This window comes from Dasypus novemcinctus, chromosome 19 (genome assembly GCF_030445035.2).
Source record: "Dasypus novemcinctus isolate mDasNov1 chromosome 19, mDasNov1.1.hap2, whole genome shotgun sequence".
Taxonomy (NCBI): domain Eukaryota; kingdom Metazoa; phylum Chordata; class Mammalia; order Cingulata; family Dasypodidae; genus Dasypus; species Dasypus novemcinctus.
Window position 1 is genome coordinate 32,180,271 of NC_080691.1, and position 20,223 is coordinate 32,200,493.

At 48.5% G+C, this 20,223-nt stretch overlaps 1 protein-coding gene across 6 annotated transcripts in view; it reads left to right on the forward strand.

Moving 5' to 3' along the window:
- WSCD2 (WSC domain containing 2) overlaps positions 1-10,809 on the forward strand; it is a 348,664-nt gene extending 337,855 nt beyond the window's left edge. For all 6 annotated transcript variants that reach the window (XM_071209824.1, XM_071209825.1, XM_058281478.2 and 3 more), the window contains one exon: positions 9,224-10,809. In XM_071209824.1, coding sequence (XP_071065925.1) covers positions 9,224-9,576 — 353 coding nt within the window. In that variant the 3' untranslated portion in view covers positions 9,577-10,809. The remainder of the gene's footprint in view (positions 1-9,223) is intronic.
- The last annotated feature ends 9,414 nt before the right edge of the window (positions 10,810-20,223 follow it).

A 20,223-nucleotide genomic window follows, 5' to 3' on the forward strand; every position in this document is an offset into this window, starting at 1 on the left:
TGTAAGTATGCTTCAATAAAATTGATTTAAAATATTACATGAAAATAGAATAGAGACCATTCATGTTGTTATCCTTGGCTTGAAGAAATATACTAGCTTGAACCATAATTTTATACATTTTTCACAAGTTCTTATATAAAGACAGAGTTTGTACAAATGGGATTGCATCTCATTTTTCTTCTCTTTTACAATACAAGTCTAATTGTAATATAGGATTTTTTCTATAGAACTATTCTCAGGCCACTCCTTTCCTGATTTTAAATCATATTGAAGTTAAACAGTATTACAGGAAAACATTCTTTTCTTTTTTCAAAGTTTTATAACTAAAATTTTCCAAACTTTAAAAAATACAGCCCAAGGGGCTACATTCAGGAATGCTGTTAGAATTACCCATTTCAAAAGTTTTAGTAACAATGCAAATTCATTAATACATATGAAACACTCATTTTAAACAGTTAAATACTTATTATTACTTATTATGTCTCTGTCACAAGCATAAGTAAACATTGGCCAGTTGTCTAAAATGCATTTAAGAGGGTTGCAATTCTTTTTAGTAGTACTATAGATGTTATTCATGGCACCCAGTAGAGATCAAAATAGTTTCAAAGACAACAAATACAAGGATTTAATCATCAAAATGGGCCTCTAACCCAAACCAACCAAATTCAAGAACAGGGTGAGTACTTTAGTGACTGACTCTGGTAAGGATCTGCTCCCAGTAACCAAGTGGCCTGACCAATGCAGGATTTTAATTCACAATCTTAATCATTAACCAAATAGCCAAAATGGGACTCTAACCCACAATCAAAAGCAAACATAACAGGCTTTGGCAAAAGAGTAGTCATACACAAAGACATTTATTCTCAGGACTGTTTCTCTGCCCAAAAGGAAAAATGAAGCACCAGAGGGGTCAGCATCGCCAACGAAGAGAAGTTCCTACTGCAGAACCTCTAATCTAAAAGGGTCTAGGTGGCCACATATGATCAGCAGCAGGTACGCACCGCCTCATGGGGCTACGGAAACCTCAGGCAGGGGTCTCTGAAACCTCAGTCCCATCTGGGTTGCCAAATTGTTATAGCTCAAGAGTGAGTCCTTGCACAGAATGCACCAGAGAGTCCATTAAGTGACATCAGGATTTTGAGAAAAGAGAGTTTATTCAGCAAAGGTAGCCCTGCCAAGGCAGAAAGGCAGTCTTCATATCTGTCTTCCCAAGTTTTTATGGGGTTTAACAAGAAAGGAAGTGGAGTTGTCATGGCTGAGGGGAAGATAACATTGCTATATGGAGTACATGGCAGCCAAGCATTGTGCTGACTCAGACAGTACATGATGAGAAAGTGACATTTTGAACATAGTGAATGGGTGATTTAAGATAACAGGTTTAGAGATATCTAATCTTATAGTATATGCAGATTGATTACATGCTTAATACACTTGAGGTTTGAGGTTTACTGATAAGAACTGACTCATGTTATTCCATTAACAAACATTGAGGGACTTCCAGGAAGATGGCGGATTAGGAAGACAATGAGGGAAGCGAATGTGGCTCAAGTGATTGAGCTCCCCCCTACCATATAGGAGGTCCCTGGTTTGGTTCCCAGTGCCTCCTGGAGAAGACAATGAGCTGGCATGATGGGCAGGTACAGCAAGCTGATGCAACAAGACACACAAGAAGAAAGACATAATGAGAGACACAACAAAGCAGAGAACAGAGGTTCCTACTGCTTCCTAAAAGAGGATGAGGAAGACAGTGAGCTGATGTGATGGGCATGCATGGCAAGCTGATGCAACAAGAGACACAAGAAGAAAAACATAATGATCAAACAAAGCAAAGGATGGGGGTGGCTCAAGTGATAGGCACCTCCTTCCCATATCAGAGGTCCCAGGTTTGTGTCCCAGTGCCTCCTAAAGAAACAAGGAAGACAAACAGACACAGCAAGTGCAAACAACAAGGGTGTGGGGAGAAATAAATCTTTAAAAAAAAGACACAGACAATGGATCTCCTGTCCCAGAAAAATAGTTTGAGGATAGGCAGAAATGGCCTGGAAAAAAATGTTCAGGGGAAGCCTGGACCCTACCCAGAACAGAGGGGCACAGGAAAAGAACCTCGACTTTAAGACCATGAATAGAAGCAGCTGCAGCTCCAGCCACTGGTGCCCCTCCCCCCAACTGCAAGCAGAGCTTTGAATTCTTAGGCCTCAGGTCCACAGCTACAGACAGAAGGGGGCTCCAGGGAGCTACCTCCCCAGGAAAGAGGCGAGACAGTCTAAGACTGTCTGATTCAGCTTTTGGCCCATGAAATTGGTCTGCTGTGTCCCACGAAGCCTTCCAAGTGGGTGAGGCCATGCCATTTTTTGCCCTGGGAGCCAGCTCAGGACTAAAGAGATCCGACCCTCTCAAACCACTCTCCCTGCTGACTGGGACTGGTTATTGATGATGCAGAGGGGAGTGGAATTATTTTCTACCTGGGAAAAAAGGCAGCTACAAGCAAAGGTTGGAGAAATGTCTCTGAAAAGGTTTGATTTGCAAGGCTCTTAGCATCCAAGCAAGATCCTCTGTCACAGTGATCCAGTCCATGCTGCAGCAAACACTCTGACCAGGTTTTGAACTAAGAGGCCTGTCAGAGGGCCATCTCTTCTGGCCAAACAAGGAAGTTCAAGTAGGAAATTTAAATGAGAGGCTTTTTCTGGCTTTTATAGGCTCCCTCCCCAAGGCCCTTGGAAAAATGTGTACAATCCATTAATGGGTCCAGGGCCCAAATTTGAGCAGCTAACAGGGACAGTCCTAAAGACCTAGAACAGATTGAACCAAGAATCAAAGCACAGCAATAATACAGTCTCCCACCAATAAATTCCTACAAAAGAGAGAAATTGAGCAGATCAATCTCTTAACAATCGGATGCCTAGACAAAGAATTTACAAGCCATACTAAGAAAATGGAAGAAACAGCCCAAGCACAGAATATATCAAAGCCTCAGATGAGGACTTGAGACAACTAATCAATGATGTTCATACAAATTTCCAAAATCAAATTAGTGAGTTGAAAGACAATATAGCTAAAGAGAAAAAAGACATCAAGAAGACACTGAGCAAGCACAAAGAAGAATTTGAAAACCTGAATAGAAAAATAACAGAGCTCATGGGAATGAAAGAATAGGTGAGATCAATAACATATTAGAAACATACAACAGCAGACTCAAAGTGATAGAAGGAAGAGTAAGTGACACAGAAGAAAGAACAGCTTACCTTGAACAGAGAGAAGAACAGAAAGAGATATGAATGGAAGAAATTGAACAGGGGCTCAAGGAGTTGAATGACAGAACAAAGTGCAACAATATACGTGCCATGGGATTTCCAGAAGGAGAAGAGAAGGGAAAGGGGGCAGAAAGAGTATTTGAGGAAATAATTACTGAAAACTTCCCAACTCTCACAAAAGAAATGAATTTACATGTCCAAGAAGTACAGCATACCCCAATCAGAATAAATCCAAATAGACCTACTCCAAGACATGTACTATTCAGAATGTCAAACATCAAAGATAAAGAGAAAATTCTGAGAGCAACAAGGGAGAAGCAAACCATCACATACAAGGGATCCCAGTAAGACTTAGTACAGATTTCTCATCAGAAACCTTGGAGGCAAGAAGACAGTGGTATGATATAATTAGGGTACTGAAAGAGAAAAATTGCCAGCTGAGAATTCTTTATACAGCAAATTGTCGTTCAAATATGAAGGTGAGTTTAAATTATTCACAAATAAACTGAAACTAAGAGTTCATTAAACAGAATCTGCCTTTATATGAAGTATTAAAGGGAGTCTTACAGCCCAAAAGAAAAAGACAGAAGAGACAGACTTAGAGGAGGATGTAGAAGGCAAGAATAGCAGAAAGGATAACCAAAAGAGTAAAAAGACGAACAAAAATAAGATATGGGGGAGCAGATGTGGCTCAAGTGTTTGAGTGCCCACCTCCCACATGGGAGGTCCCGGGTTCAGTTTTGTTTGAAAAAACAAATGAAAAAAGTGGAGGCTGAACAATCAGTGGGTTAAAGAAAAAAATTGTAAGTGAAATTAGTAAATATATTGAGAAGAATGAAAACGAGAAACTAATTTATCAAAACTTACCAGATACAGTGAAGGCAGTGTTGAGAGGGAAGTTATTAGCAATAAACTCCTATTTTAAAGAAAAAGAAGAGCTAAAATCAAAGACCTAACTGAACACTTGAAGGAACTAGTAAAAGAACAGTAAACCATTCCCAGAGAAAGCAGAAGAAATAATATTAAAGCAGAAATAAAACAATAGCAAAAACAAAAACAAAAGCTGCTTCTTTGAGATCAATAAAATTGGCAAACCCTAGACTAAGAAAGAAAAAAGAAGATGCAAATAAAAATCAGAAATGAAAGGGGGAAGTTATGACTGACCCCACAGAAATAAAGAAGATTATAAGGATATTATGAGAAACTGTATGCCAACAAACTGGACAATCTAGATGAAAAGGACAAAATCCTAGAAATGCAAAACCAAACTACACTGACTTTTGTCAATACACTATACTGACAAGAAATACCATAAATTAACAAAGCAATCGTATTTAAAGGGATTGAATTGGTAATCAAAAATCTCCCAACAAAGAAGTGTCCAGAGCCAGATGGCTTCAGAATTAACACCAATTCTGGTAAACTCTTCCAAAAAATAGAAGAGGAGGGAGAATTACCCAACACATTTTATGAAGCCAATGTCACCCTAAAACCAAAGTCAGACAAAGATATGACAATATTACAGACCAATCTCTCTAATGGACATGGATTCAAAAAGTCTCAACAAAATACTTGCAAATAGAATCCAACAGCATATCAAAAGAATTATACCCCACGACCATGTGAGATTTCCTCCTGGCATGCAAGTGTGGTTCAATATAAGAAAATCAATTAACATAATACACCACGTTAACAAATTGAAGGGAAAAAACCACATGATCCTCTCTATCGATGCAGAAAAGGCATTCAACAAAATCCAGCATCCTATCTTGATAAAAACACTTTGAAAGATAGAAATAGAAGGAAAATTCCTCAGTATGATAAAGGGCATATACTCCATGCGGAAAGGTTGAAAGCTTTCCCTCTAAGATCAGGAACAAGACAAGGATGCCCACTGTCTCCACTGTTATTCAGTATTGTGCTAGAAGTTCTAGCTAGAGCAATTAGACAAGAAAAATAAATAAAAGGCATCCAATAGGAAGAAAAGGAAGTAAAACTCTATTTGTGGATGAAATGATCCTATATTGGGAAAACTCTGAAATGTCTATAACAAAGCTATTAGAGTGAATAAATGAGTTCAGCAAAGTGGCAGGATACACAGTCAACATACAAAAATTAATAATGATTCTGTACACTAGTATTGAACCACCTGAGAAGGAAAGGAGGGAAAAAATTCCATTGACAATAGAAACAAAAAGACTCAAATACATAGGACTCACTTTAACCAAAGAAGTATAAGAGCGATATGCAGAAAGCTATAAAACAATGCTAAAAAAAAACCAAAGGAGGCCTAAACAAATGGAAAGACATGCCATGCTCATGGATTGGAAGACTAAACATCATGAAGATGTCAATCCTACCCAAAATGATTTATAGATTCAATACAGTACCAGTTGAAATTCCAACAGCCTACTTCAGAGAATAGAAAAGGCAATTACCAAATTCACTTGGAAGGGAAAGTGCACCCAAATAGCCAAAAGCATTCTAAAAAAGAAGAGTGATGTGGGAGGACTTTCACTGCTTGACCTTAAAGCATGTTACAAAGCTACAGTGGTCAAAATAGCATGGTATTTGGCATAGAGATAGACACATTGATCAGTGGAATAGAAATGAGGGCCCAGAAATAAACCCTCACCTCTATGGCCAACTGGTTTTCAACAAACCTACCATGTCCATGTTAACAGGACAAACAAATGGTGCTGGGAAAACTGGATATCCATAACCAAAAGAAGTAAAGAGGACCCCTATTTCCCTCCCTATACAAGATTCAACTAAAAATGTATCAAAGACCTAAATATAAAAGTAAGAACCATAAAACTACTGGAAGAAAATGTAGGGAAGCATCTTCAAGATCTCATGGTATAAGTATTTCTTTAGTGTTTTACCTCTTATTAAAGTAAGGAAAGGCAAATCTTGGATAATGGAGCATTCATTAGTTTTCTCTCCAAAGACAATGTCAAAGACTCATATAGTAATTTTTCCAGATTTTAAAAATTCATAGACTTAACTTGATTTTTTTCCAGTAATATAACGTCTTTGCTACTGAACAATTCCAGTTTTACTCAGTTATATTGTATTATTTCATCAAATTGCCTCTCCAGGGAAATAAAATTGATTTTTATTCAAAAAAAAAAAAAAAGATCTCATGGTAGGTGGTGGTTTCTTGGACCGTACATCCAAAGTACAAGCAACAACAACAAAAAATAGATAAATAGGACCTCCTCAAAATTAAATACTTTTTCACCTCAAAGAACTATGTCAAAAAAGTGAAAAGGCAGTCATCTCAATGGAAGAAAATATTTGGAAATCACATGCCAGATAAGGGCTTACTATCCAGGATATATAAAGAGGTGCTACAACTCAACAATAAAAAGACAAATGGCCCAATTGAAAAATGGGCAAAAGACTTGAATAGAAATTATCCTAAGAAGAAATAACAAATGGCAAAAAAACACATGAAAAAATATTCAACATCACTAGCAATTAGGGAAATGCAAATCAAAACTACAATGATATATCATTTCACACCCAGTAGAATGGCCACTATTGAAAAGACAGAAAACTACAAGTGTTGGAGAGAATGTGGAGAGATAAGCACACTTATTCACTGTTGGTAGGAATAAAGAATGGTACAGCCACTGTGTAGGACTATTTGGCAGTTCCTAAAGTTGAATATAGACTTGCCACGTGAACCTGGAATACCACTACTGGTATACTGGTATACACCCAGAAGAACTGAGAGCAGTGACATGAACAGACATCTGCAAACCTTTGTTCATAGCAGCATTATTTACCATTGCCAAAAGATGGAAACAACCCAGGTGTCCATCAACCAATGAATGGATAAACAAACTGTGTTCTAGTCATGATGGAGTATTATGCAGCTGTAAGAAGAAATGAAGTCATAAAGCATTTGACAACATGGATGAACCTAGAGGACGTTTTGTTGAGTGAAGCAAGCCAGACACAAAAGGACAAATACGGTATGATTGCACTATTATGGACTAAATATATTTCATAAACTCATGGAGTTAATAGTTAGAATATGGGTCACCAGAAAATAGATGAGGTTAGAGAATGGAAAGCTGAGAATTAACTTGTGCAGAAATTGGTAGAAAGGTTGTTAATCTTTGGAAATGAGTAGAAAAGGTGAAAGCACAACCTAGTGTTTGTAAGTAGCAGAGCTATTATGAGGATGATAGTGGTTGAAAGGGAAAATCTCAGGTCATGTATATTACTAGAAGGAAAGCTAAAAAATGTAACATGGCACTGGATAGCATAGACAAACCTCACGTGAAATATGAGTAATACTGCATATAAACTGTTTTTCTTTGAAATTGAGCAAATGTGATATATGTTAATGTTACAAGATGTTACTATCAGGGAAAAAAAAAACCATTATGCTAAGTGAAATAAACCAGCCACAAAGTACTATATATTGTATGATTCCAATTATATAAAATGTAAATAAAAATCATTTTATGAAGATGGAATTAGATTAGCAGTTATGTAGGACTAGAGAAGGATAGAGAGATTGAGAGGTGACTCCTAAGGGGTGTGGAGTTTTTCTTTTTGGAGTAATGAAATTGTCCTAAAATTTTTGTGGTGATGAATGCACAACACTGTGATTATACTAGAAGCCACTGATTGACACTTTGGATGGATTGTATGGCATGTCACTATATCTCAGTAAAACTGCTTTTAAAAATAAATAATTATGTACAGGAATATCAGACCTCAGAGTTGCAAAACAAGATTAGGGCATATAAGCAGGAGCCATTATGAATTGTTTCGTTACTGTTCAGTTATGAGGTATAGATTATGCCGGTTACAAAATACAGCATCAGCATCAAAGACACAAAACATCTGAGTTACATTTCCTTGCATCATAAGAGTTAAAAATATTTATTTCTGGCTATTTTTAAAGTTTAACGTACATCAATGCTGTATTGCAATATAGCAGGGGGTAAGTATCTAAAATATAATTTAGTGCACCAAAACGTATTAATTTATGATTGGCTATAAAACATATTGAAGTATATGAGACTTCAATAAAAAGTAAAGAAAGGCAGAAACAGAAGTGTGTAAAGATGACACTCTACCATGGAACTACACTGCACAGAAAGTGACCCCTAAGTTAAGCCATCAACTGTGTTTAACAGTACATTAAAATGGGCTTCCATCAGTTACAACAAGTTCCACACCAACGCAAGGCGTTACTAACAGGGTGGTGATGGGAATCCGCTACTTCACACATGATTGTTCTATAAACCCACGACTTCTCTAATACAGAAACAAAAAGGTGGCACTATACCTAACCCAGCTGCAAGCCTGCCCTCCTAGCAGGAGTCTGCTGGGGAGGCAGGAGCCCAGGTGGGGGGGTGGGAACACGGGTGGTTGGTACTGAGCTGGATGTGGGAGGAAGCAGAGGGCGCACCTGCCTGAGCCCAGGAAATCAGGGGAGATGGCACCCGACCCAGAGCAGAATACTCTGACAATAATAAGAGCCAGCACTTCCTGGGCATTCACTAGTACGGGACCCCATAGAACTTTATTTGCTTTTTCCATTCATTCTGTCCAACGACCCCATCATCCTGAGTAGACACTATCACTACACAGAGAGGCAGGATACCTTGCTAGTGAAAAGCCTGGACTTTGATGCCAGACTGCCTGGGTTCGAATCCTGGCTCTGCCACTTATTAACTGTGTGACCTGAGCAAGTTACTTAACCTCCCTGTGCCTCGGTTTCCCTGCCTATTTAAATGGGGATGAAATGAATGTTATTCCCAAAGAGAAAGGTGGCCCAGGTCAGAAGCAGCCTGGGCGTGGGCGGAAGTGGGCGCGCTCGGGGGTCTAAACGGAGCTCCCGGGGCACTATCACTGTGGCTGGCAGCGCCGTGGCGGCCAGCACAGCCTGCCCTGGCAGTGAACCCTCCTGCTCTCTCCCCGGCTCCCTCCTCCCCTCTCTGCAGAGTGGCCTGAGTTCGTGAGGAACTACGCGCCCTGGTGGGCCACGCACACGCTGGACTGGCTCAAGTTCGGCAAGAAGGTGCTGGTGGTGCACTTCGAGGACCTGAAGCAGGACCTCTTCGCGCAGCTGGGCCGCATGGTGCGGCTGCTGGGCGTGGCGGCCGCCGAGGACCGGCTGCTGTGCGTGGAGAGCCAGAAGGACGGCAACTTCAAGCGCTCTGGGCTGCGGAAGCTCGAGTACGACCCCTACACGGCCGACATGCAGCGGACCATCGCCGCCTACATCAGGATGGTGGACGCGGCCCTCAAGGGCCGTAACCTCACGGGCGTGCCCGACGACTACCACCCGAGATGAGGCCCGGGGCGGCCCTGCGGCCACAGTGGACCCCACCGCCCGTCCTCGCTCCCGTTTGGGGCACTGCGCCCGCTGCCTTTGCTGTAAATGAGTTTCCTGCATGACAAAGGAGGCTCCAGGAAAGAAATTGCCCTCACCCTGCCCTCGCGCCCCCTGGCGATGTGGGGCAGGCGGCTTGGGGAGTTCCAGCCACAGGGACCCTCTTCTGTCCCCGCCCCCGCCCCCTCCACCACTCTGGGTCCCCTTCTGGTGTCAAGGAGACGAGCTGGCCCCCCAGCAGGTGTCGAGGACCTCGAGGTGGGCGCCAAAGGGGCCAAGGGAAAGAGGCGGCCTGGAGGCTGCCAGGGTGGCCAGGAGGTGCCCCGGGGCCCTTGACCTCCCTGCCAAGGTTTCTCAGCACCAGCGTGCTATCTAACGCGCCAGGACGCCGCTCGCAGCACCTGAGTACCAGGGAGAGCCTCGGTAGCGCACCTCACGTCGAGGGGTCCCGCGCACTCATCTTCCACTGCCCTTCCGGCCCCCCGGGGGTCCTGCGCTATCCACGTGAGAAGCCGAGTGCTCCAGACCCGTGGGGCCAGGCCCAGAGAGGCCCCGTCCCTGTCCCAGGCCAGCAGCCTCCCGGCCGTGGCCCTGGGCGGCTGCCCCTTGAGGAGGGGTGGAAGGGCTGGCTCCCCATCTCCACAGACGCTGCTCCCCATGCCCAGACGTCAAACCAAAGGATTCCCGAGGCTCCCCACCTGGCTTCATGCCCAACCCACACCTGTGCACCTCCACCTGCCCCTCACCTGGAGATGCAAAAGCCATAGGTCACGGCCTCCGCTCCTCTGTCCGGAGCAGCCCTCCCAGGCAGTCCCTCGGACGCCTCGGGGTGCCGGCGTGCGCCCACTCCCAAAGCGCGGCGACCGTGGAGGAGGCGAGTTCAAGAGATATATTTTTTTAAGAGGAATATGACTAATACATTCGCCTCTCGGAACCCGGCCGGCCCACCTGGGGCCCACAGAGGCTCTGAATGTATTTTGTACCGCGTTTCTTTCCCCGCGGCCAACTTCTAGTCTGTCTGCAGCAAAGCAGTAGAGCGCCTGGCCTCCCCTCCCACGGGGAGGACAGCGCTCCCTGGGGGACTCTCGGTCCGAGGCCTGGACCAGCTCCTTCACTGACGGCCACCTCGGGCCACCAGCCTCCGCCTGACGATTCCTCAGGTCAACAGCATTAAAGCGAGTTTTGATGATTCTACAACGGGGCAGAGTGTTGTGTAAGGCGAGAACACACATGGGGGGTTCTCTGGTGTGTGAGAGAGAGAGAGAGGGAGGGAGGGAGGGAGGGGGGAGAGGAGGAGAGGGAAGAAGAGGAGGAGAGGGAGGGAGGGAGAGGGGAGGAGGGGAGAGGAGGAGGGGGGAAGGGGAGAGGAGGAGAGAGAGAGGGGAAAAGAGGGAGGGAGAGGAGGAGAGGAAGGGGAGAGGGAGGGGAGGGGAGGGGAGGGGAGGGGAAGGGAGGGGAGGGGGGAAGAATGTGCCTAGAAGGGGGCTGTGACTATCGTTGAGTCTGTGTGTCTCTGGCGAAGGTCCCTGTGTAGAACTGGCCCCTCCGGGTGGAGAGCTGCCTTCGTGCTCGGCTCCCTTTCTGTATTTGAGAGATGGTGTCCCCGAGTCGGCGTGATGATCGTCCCACTGGGGTCATACACGTGTCTAGGAGGAGATGGCCAGCGTGTGGCCGCCGGCTCTCTGGGTGGCGCGTCTGCTGTGGATACCTTCTGTCCATGGGAACGGGAGCCGGGGGGAGGAGAACGGGGGTAGGAAGAGATGACGAGAGCATTGCCCTGCTCAGGTGCGAAAGAGGTGCCCTCTTACCTGTATCTATGTGTGTGACTGTGTGTGGGAGAGACAGACAGACAGACCCTGTGTGGTGTGCGGCCACAGGCGCAGGTGGAAGCCAGTGAGAGGACAGGACCAGGAGGGTGTCTCTGGTCCCCGGAGGTGGGGGTGGTCTCAGATGCCAAACCCCAAATCCCCCTGAGGGCAGGCCCTGTGTGCTCCTTCCTTACCTGTGGGCAAGGCCTCTGTGGCCAGAGGGAAGGACAGGGTTTTCCATCCTCCTGCGTGGGCAGTAAGGGGGTGAGGCGTGGACAGAGAGGGGACAGGCAGAGAGATGGGAGGGAGGGCACCCAGGGCTGGGTACTCTTCTCTGGGGTTCCTTTTGGCTCACAGAAACCATTCTGTCATGATAGACTGAGCTCAGATCTAGGCCCGAACTCACAAACCAAGACCTAACCCTGATCACAGACAAAGCCCAAATCTTAGAGCCTTGATCTTGGGTCCCAGATAAGCTCCAATCCTGGTCACAGACTGAGCTGTAGTCCCTTTCACAGGCTGAACCCTAAGCCTGATCATAGGTGGAACCTCAACCCAGATCACCCACTGAACCCCAACCCAGGTCTGAGCCCTGACCCAGGTCACAGCCTGAGCACTGACATTGAGCCCAACCTGAATACTGATAGTCTCCCTAGACTGAGCACTGATTCTGGTCACATACTGATCCATGATCCTAGTCTCATACTGACCCCTGATCCTGACCCAGACTAAGTTCCTCCCAGACTAAGCCCTGACCCTGATCACTAACTGTGCATCAACCAGGGTCATAGCGTGAGCCTGACCTTCCTCAGAATAAATTCTGAGAATGCTCCCAGACTGAGCCTGAATTTCTATCACAGACTGAGCCCTGCTTCTGATCATAGACTGAGCCTCATCCTGGCCCTGGATGAGTACTCACACTGAGTCCTGACCCTGGTCTCACTTTGAGTCATCCTCAACCTCAGACTGAGCCTTGACTCTGGTCCTAGACTAAGCCAATTTCCTCTCACCTCTACATATTCTCTATTTAACCCGCTCCTCCCTAACCAGAAGTGAGGCAAGCCACGAAGCACCTAGCCTAAGCTCGCCAGCTTCTCCTACTCAGCTCTCCCAGATCCTACATCATGGCCACCTCCCCACCACAGATAAGTTGGGGAGAGAGGAGTCAAAGCACTTTAAGCCAGAGATGGGCGCTGAGACCGTTTTGCAACCTCTTTTTTGGCCTCTGGCCCTTTTTACTTGATCAGTCATCTGGAATCAAATCTTTATATTTCAGAGTTGGCAGAAAATCAAGCATTCATTCATTCATTCAGCAAACATTTACTGAGCATCTACTGTGGGCCAGGTACTGCTCTGGATTCTGGGGGTTTAAAAAAAGGAACAAACACAAAAATCCCTGACCCTGCAGATTCACATTTTACCAGATACAGAGCAAGTACTTGTAAGTAATCCAAAGCTTCGGGGGAGATGTTGTTCCCGCTTGGGTCCCTGCTGACCAATCCCATGAGGGGGCAGAGCAGAGATTATGAGCCCGCTTTTACAGGGGTGGGCACAGAGGACCAGGGCGGTGCAGTGCCAGCCTGTGTCATGGGAGAGCTAAGAGCTGGGGCCCAGGCCCTCTCCTCCCTGTCACCCACAAAGTCCCTTCCATGCACAGAGCGTGGCAGGGCTCTCCCACCTGAAGAGGGAAAGCCTGGGGTCCCAGTGGCCCCCTGTGCAAGGGGCACACCTGGGCTAGAAGCCAGGCTACCTGGGCCTTCATCCTGCTGTGCCTCCCACTCCCTGCCCTTCCTGGGCAGCGCCTGCACGTGCTGCCTGCTGAGCCTTCTTCCTGGCTGTTTCACCAGCGCTGCAGACGCCTCTCCAGTGGGTGATGTGGGGGGTGGAGGGGATGGAGGCAAAGGGGATGCTGGGGCAGGGGAGTGCCGTAGAGGCCCAGCCCCTCTTCCTTTCCCGTTTCTCCCTCCCATCCTCCCCTCTTTCTCAGTGTTTTTCTTTACCCTGCCTCCTATTCAGTTTCTCTTTGAGGTCCCTTATTTCCTGCAGCTGCTCATTAAACCCCTTTGCTCTCTTCTCTCTCATTTTGTGTTTACTCTCTCCTGCTTTCTCTGCTTGGGCAAGCACCTCTCCGCCTCTCTCTGTTGATCTCTGAGGTCTGTCTCTCCGGCTCTATGTTTCACCCTCCCTCCCGCGCACCCTCCTGCCCTCTCCAGTCTCCTCATTGTCTTCCCAGAGAGTGGGGGCAACTCAGCAGGATCCAGGCATAGTGAGACAAACGCTACCCAGGCCTGTAACCAAGGAAGTGGTTTCCTTAGCAACAGAATCTGCAGGCGCGCGCCGCTGCCAGTCCCTGAGGTATTGCAGGAAGTCCTGACAGAGAATGGAGGGGGCGAGCCTGCAGGGGGAGGTCGATAGGACACAGCTATGTGATCTGAGAGGGGACAGCAATCGGGGACCATCAGTGTACAGCAATTTGGGGGCAAAAAAATTTGAGAGGTGAGGGGTACTGGGGTCAGAGAGGAGGATGGAGTGGAGAGAGCTGGGGTGACTGGCTGGATATCGGGAGGGGGGGGCGGTGGCAAGGAAGACAACGAGGCCCTCGAGGCCTGGCCTCGGCAGCTCCCTGGAGGATGGTCCTTTGGAGGATGGAGAACAGGGCAGGGAAGAGCAGGTGAAGGAGGTCATGGTAAGTTGGCAGAGCTCCCTGTCCCCAAGAGCACACCCTCCAGTTGGCGTGGGAAAGGGGAGGGGAGGTGGAGGCAGCCAGAACTCTCCCAGTTCTCCCTGCATACTGGCAAAGGAGCATGGGGCATCGGCACACCCCTGGGAAGGGGGTGTCAAGAGGCTCGGAGGAGTTTGGCAGTTTGCTTGGGGTGACACAAAAGTTGGTGACAGCATTTGGCTACAAAGGTGGGAATGATTCAGAGCCTGTCCGGAAGATAGAAGAGGAGACGAGATGGGATACGGAGAGGCAGAGAGAGAGTTTTAAATCATTGATCTGGCACTTTTGCCCACCAGGGAAACAGAAGTATGTTCAATATTAGAGAGATGCGAAAGGGGAGGGGGCGACAAACTCGTCCCACCGCCTGATCGCTTCTGCGGCTATAAATAACTGTCTCCAAAGAAAACACCTGTCAAGATGCATCCACTTCCAGGGAGACAGATTGTGTCCTCCATCCATGCTGATATTTAAGTGACTCCGCGGGAGTGACGGGGGTGAAGGGCAGAAAGTTGGTCAATGTAACACAGAAACCAAGTTCCCTTTCCCCAAAAAGCCAGGCAATGTGCAGGAACAGGGAGCTGTAAATCTCGGCAATAATAATATCCGTCCTCCCAAAAGCAACATGTTGATTTGTCACATTTGCACGTTTACTATTTCCCCTCAAATTTACAGTATGCAATCTGCCAGCGTGCAGAGAAACATGGAAATGAGAACAAACCAGCAGAACATCGGGGAGGAAGAAATGATCAATATTTATCCCCTCGCTCCACCCCTCCCACCCCAGCTGCCTTAGATCCAATTTCAAACAAAGGTGGTGATTTATCCGGAGGGAAGTGGGGCTCTTTTTCAGGCCCGACAGTTAATTGAAATGAATAGTCATTACAGAATGGAATGCGTTACAGCAAAATGATTTTTGTGTATTTTGGAGTCATTTGCTAAACAATTATGGGCAAGGAGCAATCAGCCAGGAGGGAGGGTACGAGGCTTGTGTGCGTCCTAAAGTGGGAGAAAAGGGGGTGAGGAGAGGACACTAGAAGACAGCTCAGGGGCCAAACCCTCTTCGGAAACCTGAGTTAGTCACCCAACTCCTTATCAGAGTAATGTGGGGCTTCCCAAAATTATAGGTGCCCTGGAGCTGGCCCAGACCTTCCAAATCAGATTTTCCAAAAGATGGGGCCAGGAGTCAGTCTACTTTCAAAGGCTTCCCAAGTGATTCTGATACTCACCCAGGCGTGGGAGGCCCTGAACCACGAGCAGCAGCAGAACGCGGGGTGTGGCCCTGTGGGCCCGCTGTGGGGCAAAGCTGTGTGTACAGCGGACTTGCTGGTAACTGCTGGCCCCAATCTTGGCACCACCACAGCAAGAGTGCAAAGGAGAATTGCTCTCATCACGTTTCCACGCCTTCTCATACCACGTACCCCTGGAACTAGCAGGGCCCTCGGTGGATAATAGCTGCTAAGGAAATGCCGACCGTTTTCTGAATATGTGAATCAAGGACTGCTGAAGGATATTGAGATAAGCCACAAGTCCCTGGCTACAGCCCGAGTTAGCACCTTAGCTGCCCTGCATTTTATCTCCAGTAACATTGCTCTTAATCCAACCGGATCCCCAGAGCCAACGGGGACCTACAGCCCATTCGTACCAACTCGCAAAATTCACATCCAGTAACATCACATTGGTAGCCTGAATTGGGCTATGGTGGGGGTATTCACACCATGGAAATTGGCAAATACTACAGAGGAGGTCTTTTTTTTTAATGTTACATTAAAAAAATATGAGGTCCCCATATACCCTTCTCCCCCCTCACTCCATTCCTCTCCCCAATAACAACAACCTCCTCCATCATCATGAGACAGTCATTGCACTTGCTGAATACATCTCTGAGCTCCACTGCACCTCATGGTCAAGGGTCCACATTATAGCCCACACTCTCCCACAGTCCACCCAGTGGGCCTTGGGAGGACATACAATGTCTGGTAACTGTCCCCACAGCACCACCCAGGACAACTCCAAGTCCCAAAAACGCCCCCACATCTCATCTCTTCCTCCCACTCCCTACCCCCAGCAGCCACCATGGCCACTTTCTCCACACCAATGCCACATTTTCTTCAATCACTAATCACAATAGTTCATGAATAGAATATCAGTAAGTCCACTCTAATCCATACTCTATTCCTCCAGCCTGTGGACCTTAGAATGGTTGTGTCCACTCCACAGCTGTAACAACAGGGGGCTTAGATTCCACATGGATGCTGGATACAATCCTCCTGCTTTCAGTTGTAGGCACTCTTGGCTCCCTGGTGTGGTGGTTGACCTTCTTCACCTCCATGTTAGCTGAGTGGGGTAAGTCCAATAAACCAGAGTGTAGGAGTTGCAAGTCTGTTGAGGCTCAGGGCCTGGCTATCACATGGTCAGTCCAGAGATTCAGATCCCGTGGGTATACATTAAACCCCAGCACCAACTACAGTTCCAGTAAAAGTAACAGGAGAGGCTTATGGGCAAAGATCACATCTGAGTCCAGCTCCATCACACAGAAACACAAACTCCAAAGTGGGGCCAACTGGCATGGCACTTTACCAGTACACCACCACCCAAGAAGCAGAGGAGACCACAGCCAGGACCAAAAGGGCGGAGGGTCTGGCAAGGCGACAGGGGTTGGGGAGGTGCACATCCAGCAGGTGGAGGTTAGGGCAGCAAAGGGGAGAGGGAAGAAAAGTGGTGGCAAAGGTTGGCCGTGCTGGAGCCGAGGGCCCGTGGGCTAGGCGGGAGTGGAAGGCCAGCCCCACTGGTGGAGCAAGCGGGGAGCGGGTGGCCTGCCATCGCTGGGTTCTTAGCAACAAGATTGGTTTACAGGTTCCCATGGCAACTGCCAAGCAATCCTCTCTTCTTCCACAGCTCAGCGGTTCCCTAGAAATTCTTTTCCCCTCGCTTCCACCTCCACTCCCCGAGCCTGAGCAGAATGAATGACCCGAAACCCCTTTATTATAACATGGAGGAGGGAAATTTGAATGGGGGGGCAGAAAGAAGAGGGAATTAGGACCTCACAGGTCTGATCATCAGCCTGGAAGGGCCTGCGAGGGAGGGCACCCAGGTCAGCGGGAACAGCCGTTGAGAACCCTGGCTCCTCTGCTCAGAAAAACGTGTGCAGATGCACGCACACGTTTGCTAATAGTTTCAAGGAGCAGTTAGTCCCCTTCAGCCGTAAATTAGGAAATTAAAAATCGTATAATCCAGTGATTTTTCAAATTAGGGCAGTGGAACTCCATCTTCAATGAAAGCCGAATGTAAAACCCCAATCTCTAAAACGGTGGTTGTCAGGCAGGGGCGATTTTGCCCCATGGCGGGGAATAGTTTGTGATGCCTGTGGACATTTTGGGGTCTCGCCACTTGGGAGGAGCGGATGGGACTGGCATCCAGCGAGTACAGGCCCAAGATGCTGCTGAGCGGCCTTCAGGACCCGGAACGGCCCCACCACAGAGGCGACCCAGCCCAGAACGCCAGGAACGGGGAGGCCGAGACCCCCTGGTGCAGGAGAATGAAAGGGGAGCTGCTCATTCCGTCACTCATCCCATGACGTGGGGGAGGGGGACAAACGTAACCGACACCCGGACACCAGCGCGCCACGCCCCCGACCTTTAGTTCCTCGAGTCCGGGGTGAGGGTTATTATGGAGTGGCGCTCGCGGGGCTGCTGCGCCAGGCACAGTACTATACACACATGGGGGCAGCAAAAGGTACTATTTTCATGATCGTTATTATTAACGGTGCCAGGGAAGCTTTCTCCAGCCAGGGAGCCCCTCCCTGCAGATTCAGTTCGTAATAACAGAAGTGTCCACCACTGGCTGCCTCGAGGGATCACCGGCTTAAGCCCAGAGGGGCCTGGCGCAGCTGAAGACAGGGCGCAGCGCGGCGTCCTGGGACCGTTGCCCCCTGTAGCCTGTAGATCAGCCCCGCGGTGTAGGCCCAGGAGTCATGAACTTGTCTCAGCATCTTCAGAGGATGCGGGAAAACCCATCCCCGAGGGTTACCCTAAAGAAGACAGGCGCCCCACAGCAGCGCCTCGGGCAAGGGTATGCGCACAGGCTTGATGGCGAGGCCTTCCCAGGGAGAGCGTGGAGGAGGGGAAGGAGCCAGCGTAAGGGGCGTCGCCGAGGTCTTGGCTTGGGCAGTGGAGTGTGCTTCCACCGGGGCCTCCTGGGAAGCATCCGGATCCCCACCAGGACCGTCGGCTGGAAGCGCGTGGAGACCCCAGCACCAGCTCTCCCGCATCATTGGAGCGGCACCCCAAGAGCGGCTCGCTCCCCTTCAGGGGCCCAGGCAAGACGCAGCCGACTTCACGGCAGTGGAGAGGCGCAGGGCTAAGAGGTGCTTACCTGGAAGTGGGTGGGAGCCCGCCCAGAAGTGCCCACACCAGCCACAGTGGAATCGGGTGAGCCGGCAGGTGCGAGGAAGAGCGATGAGGGGCCAGGGCGCCCTGGAGGCGCAGTTCCTGCAGGGCTTTGCGCCTTCAAGTCTCGCCTCCACCAGCTGTGAGCCTCCTCCTCCTCGCAGCAGGGACAGCAGCACCAGCTCACAGCTGCAGGGGCCGGGATGAGCGGAGGTTTAAGCGCACCTGGCATACAGCAGGTGCTCAGAAAACAGGAGCTGCTGTCCGTTTCCCTGGGCCTCAAGGCAGTTTTCCTTGGCTGTAGAACGCGCTCCACGGACAACCTGTTTGACGTGACCTGTGCCAGGACGGAATGGATTCCTGCAGAGTGAAATCGGGCACCTCCTGGGGCGGGAGCCAGCCGCCCTCCCGTCAGGTGAGAACCACAGGCCCCTCACGAAGGCCACACCATCCTGGGGACTAGTTAATAACTGTATTACGCCCACACCAACACGCCCCACAAGAATGTTCTTTGCTTTTCAATGCAAGCTCACGGCCCCTGGTTAGGAACCCCGTCCTAGGGCCTCTGAGGGGAGCCCGTGGAGGACGGGGGAGCCCTGGGGAGGCCGCTGGGGGACCCCTGCCATGGCTGTGCCCTTCTACCCGAGGACCCTGTAGGGTCCCTGCCGGAGCAGGTTCCAACCGACACTGGCTCGGCTGAGGCGGACAGATTTATTTTTTATTCCACCAAGCAGAGAAACCACCAGAGCAGGTGGCACAGAAGGTCTCAAACTCGAAGGCCTGGAGGAGCCAGCTGAGGGCAGCAGGAACTCCACACACCAAGCACACAAAGAAACGAACTCCCCTTTTGTTTTCTTGAAGCTTGAGGCGCTCAGAGCCCATTTTAATTTTCACACTTTTGATAGACACGCACGAACAATATGTCTATACAAGAAAAATATGCCACCACAGAAGTGGACCCTGACTCAGTGTCGGGGCAGGGGGGGCCAACAGGAATTGGTGGCGATTGTGATGCCCTGGATGGTCTATGTCCCACGCAGAAGTCAGCCACAGCTCAATTTCCACCAATTTTTTCTAGGTTATTCCTGATTTCAGAGCTTCCAATACTTTGAGAGTTCTAGGTGAAAGTGCCTAATACTATTTTCTAACACAATGTTGGCCAAACAAAACATCTTTACAGGCCACAGGTGGTCCCAAGGTCAGATAGTGACCACGAAACTGGAGAAACCAAGAACCACCGGCATTTGACTCCCTAGGAACTCTGACACTGTCAGAATGCTCCTCTGCCCCCTCACAAGCTGGCAAAGCTGGAGCCGACCCTGCGGGGAGACATCCCAGCTGGGGTAGAAAGTGCCTGGTCTCTGGGAAGAAAGGCAGGGCCTTGGGAGAGGAGGATAAAGGCTGCTGCCCCAGGAGAGCACTCAGTGCCACTCTTACCAGGGCTTTCATGGGAATGCTAGATCTTTAAGCCAGAAGACAGGTCTTCCATGTACAGGAGGACAGGTTGTACACTGCACAACGCTAAGGGGTGCCATTAACCTGGAATCGTTTTTCTGGAAGATGGCAGTGAAGGAAGGAGGGCCTTTTCTAGCGTTCGTCTTATGAACCTGCAGTCTGAGCAGGGACAGCTCATGTTTGTCCACTGGGCCTTGGCTGGGGCGCCCTGACGGCTAGCTGGAACCTTCTGAGGCTC